At 32.3% G+C, this 17,084-nt stretch overlaps 1 protein-coding gene across 10 annotated transcripts in view; it reads left to right on the forward strand.

Annotated features, from left to right (window-relative positions):
- LOC124368903 (histone-lysine N-methyltransferase 2C-like) overlaps positions 1 to 17,084 on the forward strand; it is a 164,358-nt gene that overhangs the window by 55,522 nt on the left and 91,752 nt on the right. For 7 of the 10 annotated variants that reach the window (XM_046826421.1, XM_046826420.1, XM_046826425.1 and 4 more), the window contains 9 exons: positions 224 to 345; positions 3,959 to 4,021; positions 7,314 to 7,449; positions 10,296 to 10,393; positions 11,274 to 11,433; positions 12,946 to 13,169; positions 14,856 to 14,988; positions 15,563 to 15,640; positions 16,265 to 16,435. In XM_046826421.1, the coding sequence (XP_046682377.1) occupies positions 224 to 345; positions 3,959 to 4,021; positions 7,314 to 7,449; positions 10,296 to 10,393; positions 11,274 to 11,433; positions 12,946 to 13,169; positions 14,856 to 14,988; positions 15,563 to 15,640; positions 16,265 to 16,435 (1,185 nt within the window). The remainder of the gene's footprint in view (positions 1 to 223; positions 346 to 3,958; positions 4,022 to 7,313; positions 7,450 to 10,295; positions 10,394 to 11,273; positions 11,434 to 12,945; positions 13,170 to 14,855; positions 14,989 to 15,562; positions 15,641 to 16,264; positions 16,436 to 17,084) is intronic. The other 3 variants (XM_046826422.1, XM_046826427.1, XM_046826428.1) reach the window with 3 other exon arrangements.

The following is a 17,084-nucleotide window of genomic DNA, read 5'->3' on the forward strand; positions in this document are numbered from 1 at the left end:
AGACCTCAGAGACTCAAGGGACCTGGTGAACACAGGCAAAGATCCTAGAGACTAGAGTATTATATAGCCTAGGCTAGAAGAAATTTCAAAGTTACCATCGGAAGATGGATTTCTGTCTTAATATTTTGGCTGGTGAGGCAAAAGGTCTTGTTTAGTTTTATTTATATTTATCTATACCTTTATGAATTGGTGCTAGTTTATAAAATATTTGGTTTTATTGTAGCCTTTGGTGATCGCTTCAAGCATATATTAAAGGCATGGCGAAGTTTAACCCAAGAGCAAAGGTTACCCTATCTTCAACAAGCTAGAGAGAATAAGACGAATCTAAGGATTAAGAAAACTCAGGTAAGTTTAAATATTTATAGAAGCTTAAATTTTCACACTTTTGTTATAATAGTATGGCAAATTTATTGTTAGTTAGCTATAGTTTTCTGCCAGTAAATAATTTTACATGCTAAATACAATTTTAAAATGTTTTACTATTTGAATCTTAGTTTTGAAGTTTTACCATTCAATTATTTTAAATATAAGAGGTTATTTTCCAAAGTTACCATATTGTCACCCACTATTTAGTATGGAGCTATTAGATAAGTAAAAATGATCATAAGTTATAATCAGCAAAATCTGAAATCTTATTAATCGGTAAATAAATAAATAAATAAATAAATCATTTGATTTGTTGATAAAAATTAAAATTTTTTACAAAACATTTGTTTTGAGTTTCAGCATTATTCAGTAGATTTAAATGTTAATAATTGGGAAGAATATAATTTCTCTTAATAATTTATGTATTGCAAAATAAATTGTAATGGGAAGTGCCTATAACTAGTCGTGTATATGTTAGTCATTTAGTTATTATTCAGTTTGTTAAACAAACACGAACTGAATATAAATATATATATACATATATATATATATATATATATATATATATATATATATACACATATAACAGTAATGTGGATTTTAGAACAGCAAAATAATAATTAATTTAATTACTTCCTAATTATTGAGTAGTATTTTTTTATACGTTATGTTTTTATATGTTATAAAACTTGTTCTTATAACAAATAACTAATTTCATTAATTTTCAACAATATCAAATCTTAAATTATGAAATTCTACACACATATTGCACAAACAATCCCCAAGAGTCTAGACCACTAAGTGAATCACATTTTGTTGTGTGATTGAGTCACATGTTGATTGAGTGATTGAGACACATATATGTGGTTACTGCTTGAGCACTGGGGGGTTGCACTTGTGTCCACGATATTAGCACTTATTTTACTCTAGTCAGTAATATCAGTATATGTTGCTTTGTCTTTGTTTAATGGCTGCTTTTGCTTGAAGTGCAGAATAATGTATGCTCTTTCAATAAAAAAAATTACTAGTGACAAGTAAGAATACAGTGGTTTCTTGTACATTAATTAAAATTTCACACAATTGGACATTATCTCATTTTACATCTGGGTATGAAAAATATGCATAGAAAAGTTTTAATCGATCATTGTTCATTACATACAGGTATAAACATTTTCTAAACAAAAATTGAGCTCATTAAATTTTGTAATTTTGTTTTGGCAGAAGCAATATATAGAATAGCCCTGGTAGTGACCAACGATTACAAATAGTATAAAAAATTGTGATGTCGATATTAGCAAAAATAGGCAATAATATAGTACGTTTAGTACTAATAAATTATTACTCATTGAGTTGAGTGATATCAGGCTAGTTTGCTTTAAAAAAGTTCAATAACACAAGTTGTTACAAAAATTACCATGCGAAAATATTTAAAAATTGTCACAGTAAACCAAACACGACAAGCACGAAATAAAATATGTATCAAAATATTTGGTAAATAGATGTTGCACAGTATAAGTTTTCCCTACAACAGCTCTGTGCAGCATTGCTGATGTTTTGCCTTCTCCGTATTTCTTTCACTATCTGGTTTGCTTGATTTGTCTCCCCTTTATTCATGTTATTTTTTGCATAGCATGATTATGCAATGGGTGCATAGTGCTAGAACAGGACGTGAGTTGCAAATAAAATTAAATGAGTCACATGTGGTGTGATTCATTAAATATTTATTTCCAAGTCGTTTCTTTATGCCGTGATGACTCATAGTACATCAAGAAAGTATTTGATTTTGTCAGGGTCATTTGTGCTTTGCCAAGTTGTGTTAATTCAGTGTTAGGTTGTTACTGCAGCTATTTTGTATTCTTTGGAAACTTTGCTGCATCTTTCATTATTTTATTGCTACACTGCATCCTTTCTGGTTATATTGCTCTAGTAGAACTAATGAGAATTGATGCTGAGGAATCCACTTTTGCCAGTAAGCAGTTGTTTTTCTAAGAATCAGTCAATTGATATAATTTGATATATATTAAAAATTGTGATTAAAAATGTGTTATTAGTTATTCAATTATAAACCCACCCAAAAAGTTTAAACCCCTTCACTCAGTAAAAAAAGTAGTCCTGCAAGTTTCTCATTTATTCTGGACCTAACCTTTCAGGCAAGGATACCTTAATTGGTTTTGGCCCCTAAAGTGAGCACAACTCTCATTATTTGTATTGTCATAATATCTTAAATTTTAGCAGTTCTCTGGTACACAGTACACAAAATAACCAAAATCATATTTTTGATTTATTGAATGTAATTTAATCCATTGTCCTTCTTAAATTCTGCCCAGAATTAATGTTTTGGGTTAATTACTGCAAAACAGCCTATTTTTAATTGAACTATTTCGTTAACCTTAGAGTAAGTACTTTGTACTGCTTATAACGTACTGAACTGCTACATCTACACTTTGCATCAGGGTTTTATCTAATTGTAGATAATCAGGAGTTGAGTTTTACAAGGTTGAGTTTGTTAACAGGGCTTAATAAACTCATGATAGTGGAACATAATAAATTACAAGTACAGTTATTGTTTATACGTGGCTCCTTATGCTTAGACTTCTTGTAGAAGAGAGGGTAAGAGCCTGTCAATAAACTTACCCAGGACATTATTTTTGTATTAAAAAATACTTTATTTGCATAAAGATTAAAACAAAGATTAACCCAGAACAAAATTTATTGTCTGGAAAGGATATAATAATTGATCTTCTAAAATCATGTCCAAAAACTTCTTAATTCGTCAATACATTTCAATACTATTAACAGAGCAAAACATTCTGTTCTTCAATGTTTTTTTTTGTTCACAACTTTTGCCTTTAGTAAATTAAATTTATGTACTATAGAGATAAAATAATTTATGAAGCTAAAATACTATGCATTTTTGTTTAATAGGGTGTAAAAGTTGTGGGCAAAAGATGATTTTGTGTGTGTCACTAATCCAAGTATAAGGCATTCAATGAGAAAATAAGTTATTGTTATATATAAAAAAAGTGCTCAATTACGTTGATATAAACAATATTTTCAAGTATGTCAAGTATGCGTGTTTATATCCAATTTCTTATCACAATCCTGAAATTATCAAAATCTTTTTTAAACCTATGGTAAAACATTTCAAGTGAGTATAATTTGATCTTAATAATAACGGAAAACTGCTATCTACGTTTCATTATTGACAATGAAATATTTAATCATTAATAATTTCAGGTGTTCGTAAAATTTCTTTACCACCATTTTATATTCTAGGTTACCAAAAGAAATTCTGTAAACGTTAATTGAAAATATATTACTAAATTCAAACTAGTTTTTATTGCTACATGTAATTGTTATTTCCTTTAGATTTTCCAATCTGTATGAAATATGTACATTTATGAGCCATTTTTTTAGATACTATCAAAGTTATTACGTTGTATCACTGACTGCCTTAGTTATGCACAGTTGTTCATAGTATGACCAAAAATAGTTTACCTCAAGGAAATAAATCTGGAAAAACTGTATACCAATGGGAATACTTGAGGTAAACTATTAAGGTCGGGTAGTAGCGTACATGTGTGTTTAACAGATTGTGAAGGAAACCCCTGCGAATTCAGCCGTCACTGCAAGCAGTTCTCCGAAAGGAACAGAGGTCTGTCCTGGTGAAGGCGACTTACACAACCCTCCCGCCCAATCTCCTGCTCCTCCCTCTGCCCCAGCTCCGGTTCATACTCTCGTCTCCACAGGCTCTAACACTTCCCCACCCACAGCTGCCTTCCCTCCTGTAGCCACTGAGCCACAGACATTCCCCACTACCATTCCTTCACACCCTTCCACAATACAATACATCCCCCTCATCCCCACTACCAACCCTCAGCCTATTCGAGCCACCTTCCACCTGATTCCCACAAAACCTACTACCACCTCCTCATCAGAAACCCCCAGAACGGTTTATCAATACGAGCGAGGAACTATTCACTACCCTCCCACCACTGTTCAAATTATTCAGTCGGTACCTCCTCTCATAATGACTTCAGGATCTGTAATCTCTGCTACAGTGCAAACCAATACAGAAAATACTACCCAAACTGAATCATCAAAGCCTAGAAATGTTTTGCAAATTATCTCAACTCAGCGATCGACTACCACATCCACATCTCCTCCTCAATCTTCTCCTAGACAGATCCAATTTTCCGTGAGGACGGAAGCATCAGATATCCCCCCCAGGACTCCCTCTAACCCCCCTAGTTCCTCTCCCCTCTCAGACCAACACATCAGAGTCCTTACCCCCTCAGAAATCATGAGGACTCTCCCCTCTCTAGGCCAGGAAGCTTATGACCCACCCCCTTCAATGGTGAGAAAACGCACGATTGTTTCCTCAATGTAGTAGTGAACAAAAAAAATTCCGCGTGATTTTTAGGATGATTTTAGCTGTCATTGCTTTTACTTTTTCTCTCTTTGCAGTATTTCGATTCGTTCCTCTTGGTGTCGACCGTTCAGTGAATGGCAATTTCTGTAGTTTTGTTCCGTCAGATTTTTAGACCCGTTGTTTTTTATTTTTTGATGTGATTGAATTGATGTTTTGGACTCTGTTTTAAGTCGGATTCCAGTCGCAGTGTTCTTTTGTGGCTTTGCATGAACGTAAGTATCTGATACTTTCTCTGATTCATTAATTTTCGTTCTGTACATAATCAGTCTTGGACAAAAAATAGTCATCTTGAAAAAAAACGCTTATTGAGTCGTTCTTGAAACTCTTGATGAGAAATATTCTTTCGATCATTGAAATTTGGTTCATTCACTCATTTAAACTTTTTTATTTGTTTAAAATTAATTTATTTGTTTACAAGTTGTGATTCAAAATTTGTTCATCCCCTTACATTGTTTTGGTTGTCTTATCTACTACAGTTTTTATTATTTTGGATACTTTCTCCCTATTTTGGTTTTTTCTATATCTATAAAACTACTTCCCCATTCCTTCCCAAATGAAACCTTGTATCCTTCCATCTCCTTGCATCTGGCCTGCTCGTTAAGCTTTAATATAAGGTGGCAGTTCTCTATCTACAGCATGTTTTTGTTTCAGATATTTGTTTATGCACTGTACCTTTCTATATGTGATCATAGTATAGTTTTTGCATTGAATTAAATTCTGTTCAGGACTGTTTTTAAATTTTTAAGCTGAAATTTTAAAATTAATTGATTTGTAATCATTTATATTCGTAATGGAAGTTCACTATTAAATTTACCATTTGCATTACTTTGCAAAGTAGGATTTTTATTTATGTTGTTACTTACTTGTGATTTAAAGTTTAAAGTTCAACCAGTTAGTGTATAGTTATAATGTACAGTTTCATGTAGTATATATATATATATATATAACTCATCTTGGTTTTTGTATATAAATGTAAAACAAAATTTGATTCAATGAACTAAGTTCTACTAACATGTTATTCTGTTTGTAGGTATTTGTTGCATGGGTTTTGGTGCACTCTTCTGTTTTATTAAATGTTGTCTTGAATAGCTTTTATTTAATGTTTTTTTTTTTTTTTTTTTTTAGTTATCATTGTTTATGTGGAAGCTGAAGATAAATATGTGCATTAATGTTGTTAAGATTTAAGATTTTATTAGTATATTAGGGATTTTTACTGTAATACCTTTTTGTTTGCTTTTTATAGATTTGTATTAAGTTTTAATACATCTGTTATAAACATATAGTCGTGATTTTGAGATAAAAAGGCAACGATTCAGTCAAGCAGGATGGATGCTGCTGCTAAAGATTTTTAGTGTTTTTTAAATTTAAATCCAAGATTCCTTGACTGAAATTGGATTCTGTATCGAAGTTGAAATACTCATTTTTGTAATAGCCTAATAGGAAAATAAAAAATAATAGCACTCATGAAGTTAACCCGTGGTGTTTGAAACATATCCAACCCCTTACAGAAAAGGTTTCATGTTTTAAGGTAGTTTTGATATTTTGCACTAACACTTTTTCACACAGTATTAATTAATGTTTGTTTCATAGTAGGTTTCTAAGTGCAATTACTAAACTAATTTTAGAAATTAGAAAATTGTATTATTATGCTTTTATTTTACTAAATGAATGGCATGTTTATAAAACCATAAGAAAATGTATTGTTTGTTGATAGAGGAACTGTTATTTGCTGAAAAATACTAATATTGGTTCAATCAGATGAAATTAGTATAACTAAAATAATTTTAAACTAGCATGGTTTTTAAATAATAATTAAAGAAATTTTATTTCATTCATAAGTCAAATTAATAAAGGATACCTACGTATATCTTGATTGCTATGACCACACACCCTTTATGTCATAGTAAATAAAACCTTGCATTAATTTATACCATAATTGCAACAAAGTATTATGTTCAAGTATTACAGAAGCAGTTAAATGGCAGATTTGGATCCCTTTTTATCAAACGCAAGTTATTCGATCCTTTTCCCCTTCCTTTGTTGTGAAATGAATAATTAAAAATATTCATTGACACAGAGAACATTGTAAAATTATTAAATTAATGCGGTTATTTGAATTTGTTAAACCAGCTTTTTAATGTACAGCAACAACCAGTAAATTGTGATTGTAAACCGTTTAAAATTACAACCTTGAAATGACACATTCAGACATTGGCAGTTAAAGGGTACAAGTATGTGATATTACAACATAATAATATTTAGAATTGCTTAAAATTGATACCCAAATAGTGGTAAATGAATTAAACAAATCTCTATCTATCCACTTGCTTATGTAATATTTGAATGTTCACAAATCTCTAAAAACATTTTTTTATACTGCAAGCATATAACTAGTTTTTTTAAATTCTCGGAATGAGCGTTATTGATCATAATTGTGACATCATTTTCTGAGAGGATACTGATTTATGAAAGGAAGTTGGTAGTTTACATTAGTGAAATGTGGGTGACATTGAAGCAGGAGCAGGAGAAGCTCCAGCAAGCCAAGACAGTTCGGGAGGCAGAGCAGGAACGCCAATGGAAGCAGCTTCAAGCGCTTAGGCAGCAGCAGGCCCAACAACAACAACAGATGATGACGGATCAGAGGGTTCAAGGTATGTTGCTCTCAACTGAAATGTGATGCCATCACTCAGAGTCTAATTAGCATGTTTCAAAATGTATGCAGTTGGTTGGAGCTAGTAACTAACGAATACCATAGATTGGAAATTCTCATTTAATTTACACTGCAGGAGATGATCAGATTCTATGTTTATGTTGAAACGTTAGACATGTAACTGCAATTGGCTACTTAAAAAAAAATTTCTGTGAAGTAAGTTTAGTCTGTAAGAAGGTTTTAGATAATAATCTATATTTTATGAAACAATATTTTTTATGAACAGTTTACAGTGGGAGTGAAATGTGCTGTATGTTGCATGTGATACAATACACTCTAAGTATAGATTTGAAACCTTGATACCTGAATACTTACAGATTTGTAAATGTACTATCTATATTATAATGTTACTAACGGTAAAAATAGGTAACTAAACCAAGAACACTGTTTTTAAAGGATATTTAACTTTATTCAGAATATTGGTTTAAGCATTCTAATAGGTTTATTTTTCAACACATAAATTCGAGATATTGCTGTGTTTAAACAAATTTTTTTTTCTGTAAAATAATTAATATTACCTAATGTACTGCCTTTCGAAAGTAATTGTTTTTGTTAAGTGATTTCTAATTTTTTATTATAAAAGTTGTACGGTTAAATATTTATTATGTATTGTACTAAAGATGAATAAGATAAAACTATTTTATTCTGGGTCTTGTTAAAAATGAGTATTATTGTTTCCAAAAGTATTTCTACCAACACATTGTTCTAATACTTTTGATGTTAATTATTTATTAAATTCCCTTCTTAATCGAATTATTATTAACAAACTTTGATTTAATTACAGTTTCCCAGAGTTTTCAAACAAATATATCACAATAAGACAGTTGTACAAGTCCATCTCTATTTTTTCATAAAATATACTTAAAATTATCCTTATTTAAGGCCAGCTGTACTAGTGGCCATCTTGATTTTTGTCCCATACAACAAATTTTTATGTTCACACACGTCTATATCCTTATTTTTAGTCATATGATTAAGGAAGGTATTTCATTTTAAAGATGTAATAAATGCTTACAAACACTAATTAGTAAAATTTAATTTGTTGTGTAGACAAATATCTAACTTTTCTTTACTTTATTGCTAAAACAAAAAAAAAATAAAAAGAGTTTTATGATTATTAATATTATGTTTAAAATGAGACATTTGCCCTAATTCTTAGACCAAAACAAAGGGTATAAAAGTTTATAAAGTCATTGTTGTTACGGGGTAAAACTAAAGGTCATTTCACTATAGCTTATTTTTAATGATACTAGACATTCTTAATAATTAAGCTTAGAAAATATTGACAAGACAACAAATTCAGAAATGTACTCTTCTACTTTTACAAAATTCTGTCTACACTAGTTGACATAAAAAAGTTCATCAGTCTCAACCACCTGAATCTTATGAGCACTGATAGTGGGACAGTACTCGATAGTGGATGACTCATGCAGTGTCATCCCCACCTCTTAGCGGAATCATAGCTACAACTCAAGTTCGCTATTGCCAGTCTATGTTATTCTTTAATCACTGGTTCAGTACTCTATTTATCATTAGACGGACTAAGAGTTTACCTGCAGATATTTTCTATCAGTTAAATATACAACACACCAATCTAATATGCACATTGGTGGCTATAGGATTCCACAGGGCTCAATTTTAGGTTCAATTTTATTTATACTATACGTTAATGTTTATCTAGCTATGACAAAATTGTGACTTAATGATTTATGCAGATGACTGCTCTCTACATGTTGCATGATGTACAGATCAGGAGCCAGTTGAAAGAACCAATTTTAATTTGCGATCAGCATGAAATTTGTTTTCAAAACATGGTTTGTATTGAAACACTAAAAAAAACAATCTTCCCTTCTCTATTGCACAGCCTCCAAAGTAAATATAATAAAATAAAAACACCATTAAAAATCAGTGTTTTGATCACATCAACTTAGTACAATTTCTAGGATTGCTCTTCGATAATGGGGTTACTTAGAATTACAGTGGACTATCTTGAAGAAGGTTACATACACTTTGTCTGGCTTCTGTATGTAGTAGGTATATACTTTTTATTGAGCCTTTTTTGCTGTATTGGGTTGTATTTTGAGGGCCGTCAAGTAGCTTTGAGACAGTATTTTGACTTGAGAAATGGACTCTCAGGAGTATTGGGCAGCTAGGTAAGATGCAGTTCTGTGTGTCCACTTTCACAAGTATGGAATAATTATGTGGCAGGGTTAGAATTGATCTTAGTGAGACTAAATATTACTAGATCACTGAACAATAGCTTATAGGGAGAATAGACTTAGCACGCACCAGAATGGACTCATAATTTGTTTATGGAAGTAGGAATGAGTTGACGCAGTATTGAGTGGAAGCAGAACATGTAATATGGATAATAGGATCTTTTCAGATCATCCATGAACTTTAAATACTTATATGTTAAAAGTAGAAGTAAAGTAAAGTTTAAACAAATTATTAGTGAATCTTTCAGCTATTTTGTGTTACACTTGCAATACTTAAATATGTATATTTTGTCTCATTTTGTGCAAGGAAAGAGGTGTATAAAGGAGGAAATTTTAAAATGAGGTGGAACTCCAATACCCACATTGTTACGTGTGCTTTATTGATTGTTCAAAGCACATACTGCATCAACAATTTTAAATGGCACAAAATTGGTAGGACAGTTAGTCATAGATTTTGGGGCCCTTACGGTATGCAATATTTGTTCATAGATAAACAATTTTTATGTTTTGTGTTGGAGATTGGCATAAATCTCTGATTAATATTTTTAATCAAGTTTGTTATTTCTAGCTACGCAAAGAGTTCGGCAGTTGACGACAGAGCAGGTGGTTAACTTACCAGCTGAGGGCCAGACTCAGCTACAGGCTCAAGTGGGTTCTCCAGTCCAGGTAAGGTTACTTAGTAATACAAAATTATAACATTTGTTCATAATTTTATTGTGTTTTACAATTAGCCTCTAAGCACACTTTGAAAACTGATTCCCTCTACTACACCAAGCAAAGTGCTGTTTTCTTAGATAAACAGCAAGTTTATTGTAATATATATTTTTTTCATTTAGCTTAAATTTAGTTTTGTCAGTATCTCTAATGGATTAAAATTCAATCCAGCATTATTGTTTTTAAAACAATAACAGATGATTTATTATTCAGTTGATAATGCTGGAAATTGTGCTTTATGTCATGGCAAGTCTAGCACTGGATAGTTGCCCTGAGTGTCTAGCATCCAACTTGAGCTTATCTAAGAGTCAGTCTACTAGCTATTGCACAGTTTTGCATTGTTGGATTGTTGCTGTTTTATGTAGAGGCAAGTGGTTTTAATGTATTTGGTGCACCTCTGCCATTCGATATTTAAGAAAATGTCAGTTTCAAAAATGGCTTCTTTGTTGTAATTGAATTCTTGGACAAGCAATATCTAATTAAAATATGTTATTATCTTATTAAAAGCAGAAACAAACCTGAAATTGTTTAAACATTAGAGTGTCAGAAATGTTTTTCTGTGAGTATGATGATTGTTTACATTTGATAAAAACATGGAAAAATACATTTCTCAATATTTATTTATATTAATAAATTCTTGTAAATAACAAAATTGAAGGTGTATACATTCTGGAGAACACTTTCACAAGACATATGCAATATTTTGTATTGATGAACATTATTGATGCACAAGCTGAGGTATTTGTTTTTCATTGACAAGTATTTGTGCTATTTATGGTCAGTTTTCTTTGCTATTAAGTCTTCCAGTCTACACTGCTAAATTACTGTGTAGGTGACAAGAATGGTGACACCCGGGTGTATCCCGGGCTACCCTAGGTTCCCCCACTCTGCCCAGCGTGCCATCAACCCAGAGATGAGCAGGCAACTACGGGATTTGCTCCAGAGACAACAGATCAAGACCAAGCTGGAAACCGAGCGTCCATGGGGTCAAGGTTGGGCTGCCACAAATACTTTTTTTTTAACCTAAACATAATGCAGTTTTTTTAATGTATGAGGATTAGATCATTAATGTATCAAAAAATATTCATATGTATGATATCATTAAATTACACCCAGTTTCTATGAATCTTGTTACAAATTTAAGAATAAGAAGACCTTACTACTGTAAGATTTGAGTTTAGATCTCAAATATCTTACATTAGTATTGGTCATATAGCTAATGTAGGTGGATCTTGAGTACATTTAAGTAAGAATTAAAAGGTATGAATTTTGCTCACAATACTGTTTTTGGTTTATTACAGCAATGGTAGTTTTAGATCTATTTGGGTTATTTTAATGGCAATGAGGACATAAAACCAGGGTACAATAACATGTGGAAAATGCAACAACTAAGAGATTACAACCAATATTGAATTATGATCTGTGTCACCGGTTTACAGTAAGGCTGTATCCCAAGGCACATTGACTGTGTGTAAACAAAATCACAGTGTGAAGTGGTATACTGTTGACACACAGCTGACAGAGAGTGATGTGGTGTGTCACAACATAAGTGTCATAGTTTGGATTAGTCATTAGGAAGCAGATGACACTACCACTGTACTACTTGCTTCAAGTAAATTCATTTAATACATTAGGACATAATTTAAATGTATTTGGATAAATGGTTGTATTGTGTATTTTCTTAGAGATCTATTTATTCTAGATTGTGTGTAGTTTATGTGAGCGATCTTGTGTACAAGGATGAGTTAGTTGAAACTTCTAATGTTTTCATATCTTAGTAGGGAGATCATAACCTCTAAGTTCCATCAAAAGTATAAATCAGCTTATATTTGAATTACTCATATAGTATTATAAGCATGGATGTATTTCAATTTGCAAACTATAAATATGTCCTAATGGTACATAGTATCCTAGATTCTTGGTTCAAGATTAATATTTGTTTTTAAGAAAACTGTATCAGATTAATATCCTAAATAGTAGTTATTGTAAACAATAATAACTACTATAACGACAACCATTAGTGGTGAGGTGCAACAACAAATTTGTAAACGGTTTACTAAAATTGAGATAAATCAAATAAAATTTCAAGACAAAGCAGTCTATAACATCACTCTTACCCAATCATTGAAATTTAATCCTATAACTAAAATTGTCAATCCTTCACTTAGTCAATACTAAGAAGCTTCAACTAATAACATTACTTTATTTAAAGTAAAGTCCTAGTTTTGAATACCTTCTAAGTTTTCTGGATCACACTGTATCGGAACAATGCTAATTACACTATTGAGATATTTTTTATTCACTGTGGGAAGCCACACAAACATACTTGCATACAAGCATTCTTGTTTAATCAATATTTTACATCTCGGCCATTAACTCTTTGGCTGTTTTGCAATGATTTATAGATGTGTGTCTTTTTTCCAGAAACTGTTTCCCAATGATATATTGTTGCGTGTTTTTCCCTACAACGGTTTTGCAACGATAATGGAATGTGTTTTGTATAGATGAGCAAGGCATCGTGTCACCTGTGGTGAGTGACACTCCCACTCTTCTCTCACCGGCTAGCAACCAATCCCAGGGCTTCGATACTGCTGCCCCGGCCACTTTCCGACATCCTCTGCCTCCTTCACTTCGGCCCGGGGGAAGGCTCCCCTTACCACCCCAAGGAGGCATGATCATTCGAACAGGGACACCCAGGATGCCTACTGCGATAGACCCTAGAGTCCAGGTATGTGTTAAATGGTACTGGAAACGTCAGATGGTCGGGATAGAGTAGCTGATGTAGTATCACAGGATTATAAGGCTTGGCAGGTGTAGTTCAATTAATATTTAATCACCTACATTAAATGTTTTAGATTTGCATTTAAAATGTTAGTAATTATCATTTAAATTATTTTACTTCTTTTTATCATAAAGTAATAATTACTTCTATTGGCATAAGAGTGATAAATTATTAGTTAAACTATTTATTATAAATAAAATTTAAAAGAGTGTTAAGTTGGATACAAATTACAGACAATGTTTTATGTAGTATTATTATTAAAAAATCTACATCATAGAAAAAAATCCCAAAAGAAACCGTAATTTTTTGAAAGTTAAACAGTGTTTCAGACCATCCGGCCGCAATCTGTGTTGTTTTTATCACATTTAATATACAGGATGTGTCTGAAAATGGGAGTCACAGGTTTGAATCTCGAAAACTTCAAATAGCAAGAGGCTATGTGACACTTTGTTTTAAAGGTCTTTGAACGCTGAACAATTTGGTACAAACATTTTGTCGTAAGTCTTGTCTAAATGGCAGGGATTTTTTGGGAACTTTTTTTTATATCATCAATCTGCAACCTTTCAAACACCTGTTCATACATTAAATAGGAAACAATTACAAAGAGCTAGATCAGGTGAGTAAGACTCTTAGGGCAGCAGTACCATGCCTTTGTTTCCAAAAACTGGCTGAGAGAGATGACTGTGTGTGCAAGTGTTTTCGTGGTGGAAAACCAATTCTTTGTGGTTCTTTTTGACGAACACTGTTGCGCAATCTTTAAAAGAAATCTAAATACAAATTGTGATTAACAGTCAACAGTTGATGGTCTGTCTACGGTTTCTGAGCACAAGTTCTCGAGTTCCTTCTACATTTTCATCTGCTGAGGCAGTGGTCATCCAGAACGACAATCAACATGTCACGATTTTAAAATTGAAAAACCTGTGAAAATTTAAGCGTTTCCATTAGTGTCATCTTTGATTGTTGTTTTCAACATTAAAACTGTTTCAGCAGCGCTTTTACCTTCTATAAAGCTAAATGTCACAGGTGCATTTTGTTCTATTAAACTTGCCATCATAAAAAAACAAAAACAAAGAAAGTACAAAACAGCACTTGCACATACAATAAATATAGATGAAAAGAACAGCCAGTTTAATAACATGTGTGGCACTGAACTTCTACTGAGCTGCGCTATACTTATGTAGCTGAAGAGTATATTACTCAAGCTCTGCCTCCGGCAGTAGTATTCTAGTTTCTTTGGGGTACTTCCTGCTAATGTTGAAATTTTGTTGTTTCACTTGGAATATTAACTCATAGGCAAAGTTAGAGCTTATATATCAGTGAATTGCCTGGAGGTGGGCTGCTTGCAAGGAAATGATTGCTCTGCGGTCTTCCTTCCAAGGACTAGCTACTCTTGTTGTTGGCTTGTTTATCTCACTAATGACTGCTATTCTCCTAGAAAAGGTGATTTCTCAGATAATGATTGTGTATTGTGTAGGGACATATTATAGGGAATATAGGGAACATTTGTACAGGCTAACAAAGAGTGATAGATATTTATATGTGTATATGGCAGTATTTACCCCATGCAGTATTTTCAGTGAATCATGTATGTTGGCTCTAGTCTACCGTGTCTCAGATAGTTCTGTTTGTCAGGGAGTGGATGCCAGAGTGCGCCTGTTGCTGCAGCAGAGACCAGGTTTCCAACCAACGCAGATGATGAGGTTAGCCACCCCAAGGAACTCCCTCGACCCTTACGATCATTTGGTACAACGTCCTCCATTTCCAGGTAGGATTATTCTGCACTTTTAATGGTATAATATTTGTTTAAATTTTTTTATGCTATAAATTATTGGTTTGAGTTCTGTTTTTTTATTTTATTAATCTGTGTGCTTCTGATGGACAATAGACAATAGACAATATCTTTATTTGCATAATCTTGGAGATCAGCATGGCGTCATAACTGTTACAGAGAAATGGGTTCTGGAAACCCAAATTTTAAACATGAACACTGGTTTTTCTGTCTTTATAACTCTGACCTACTTGCAATATACCTACTACTACCTACTAATATAAATATATATATATTAATATAAATATATATATATATATATATATATATATATATATATATATATATATATATGTTGTTATAAGTTTTAGCAACTTTCCTATTAGGTTGTGTGAACAATTGTAATTTTTGGCGTAAGACTTTCGGAAAAATTTTAGAATAATGTGTAGAATGTTCTTTCTACTTAGATAAATTTTTCTCAGTTGTTCAGTTTATAATTCATTTGTCCTCCTAATGTCCTCATAATTGATGTCATAATTTCACATTCCAAAAGCTAAACATGTTTTTACAGATGGCAGTGGTATAAGACAGCCAGGAGATGCAAGCAGATTGGCACCCACACCTCCTTCAGACACACAAAGACTTGCTGGTTTGTTATTATGTTGCTATTTTTAATTGGTTTATTATATGCTTTTGTATCTCTTAGAGTTATATAGTTTTGGGGATATATCATTCCATTCATTTACAAATAATTTTTGTGATATTGTTATATACTCAATAGGCCTATATGATAAATTAGTAGAATTCTCAATATCAGTGAAGTCATAAGAAATATTCATTTACTAAAAAGAATTTAAAAAAAATTGCTGTTGAAACATTTTAGATGTTCATACCCAAGAAATATTCCAAACAGTAAAAGCAGGATGGTTTTAATGAAGTGCACAATAGTTTATTTTTGAAAAACATAGATTACGGTATTCTTTGAAGTGTGTGACAGATGTCACAGTATGAAAATCCCACATTTGATCACACATGAGGAAAAACTCAAAAGCATGTCCTCATCAAGATGATACTTTACTGTGCTATACTGTTGATATGCTATTAATTGCATTGTTTTACTTAAATTGATTGTGTCAAAGTATTTGACTTTCACTTACATCTACAAAAGAATATCTGGCAGTGAGTGTTTAATGGGTTGGGTGTCATTAACTATGCAAACTAACCAGCCGTGTATCCAGAGTTTGCCACCATAAATATATAATCATTTTTTCAGAGGGAGGTTTCAGCAAGGCTCCAGCAGGAGATACCAGGGAAGAGATTCCTGAAAGTGTAACAGCAGAGCTAGAGAAGCTGGAGCAGGAAGAAGGAGGCCCAGGACTGGTGGAAGTGGAGGGAGTTAATGCCATCCTAGGTGACCTGGTTGAAGATGACGATGAATTGCTGGGTAATTATAGTTTTAATTATTTTTCCTAGTGATTATGATTTTTCTAACAGGAGAATACAGATCATTCTAAAAGTGAAGCATTCTAGACATTTTTATTCAAGATAATGAAATAATAGTCAATTTAAAGGATGTTTTCTTGGTTTAGCGATCTTTTTGTTGGTCTTTTGGTATGATCTTTTTGTGATACCTGTTTAATTTTAAACATTTGTTGTAACTATCCACTAGGTTTTCTGTTATGTATTGATAGCTTCACGAACAGAATAAGCAAACAAGAAAAGAGTGTTCCACTGTAGTTTGTGTTTTGTTCATTATTCTAATACTGATTTAAATGTCCTACTGCTATTGAATAAGACCAACCATAACAAAAGTCTCTGCGACTCCAGTGTAATATTATTCTCTCAAATCCTCAAAATGATAGAGCTACACTCATGTCATACGTATGTGTCTCTACTATAGACACATTGGTGAAGAATGATGATCTGTGATTACTTCTCAACAAAGCTTTCTTTACACGTGTTAACTGACCTTGTTGAATTTTTCCATTTTTTATTAGATTTTTGTACTGATTTTTATTCCGATGTGTAACCAATGAGCAAACCTAGTACGCAACCTCTTGCTGAAGTTTTCTTCTTTAAAAAAAGTCCCAAAA

Source organism: Homalodisca vitripennis, chromosome X (assembly GCF_021130785.1).
Source record: "Homalodisca vitripennis isolate AUS2020 chromosome X, UT_GWSS_2.1, whole genome shotgun sequence".
Lineage (NCBI taxonomy): Eukaryota > Metazoa > Arthropoda > Insecta > Hemiptera > Cicadellidae > Homalodisca > Homalodisca vitripennis.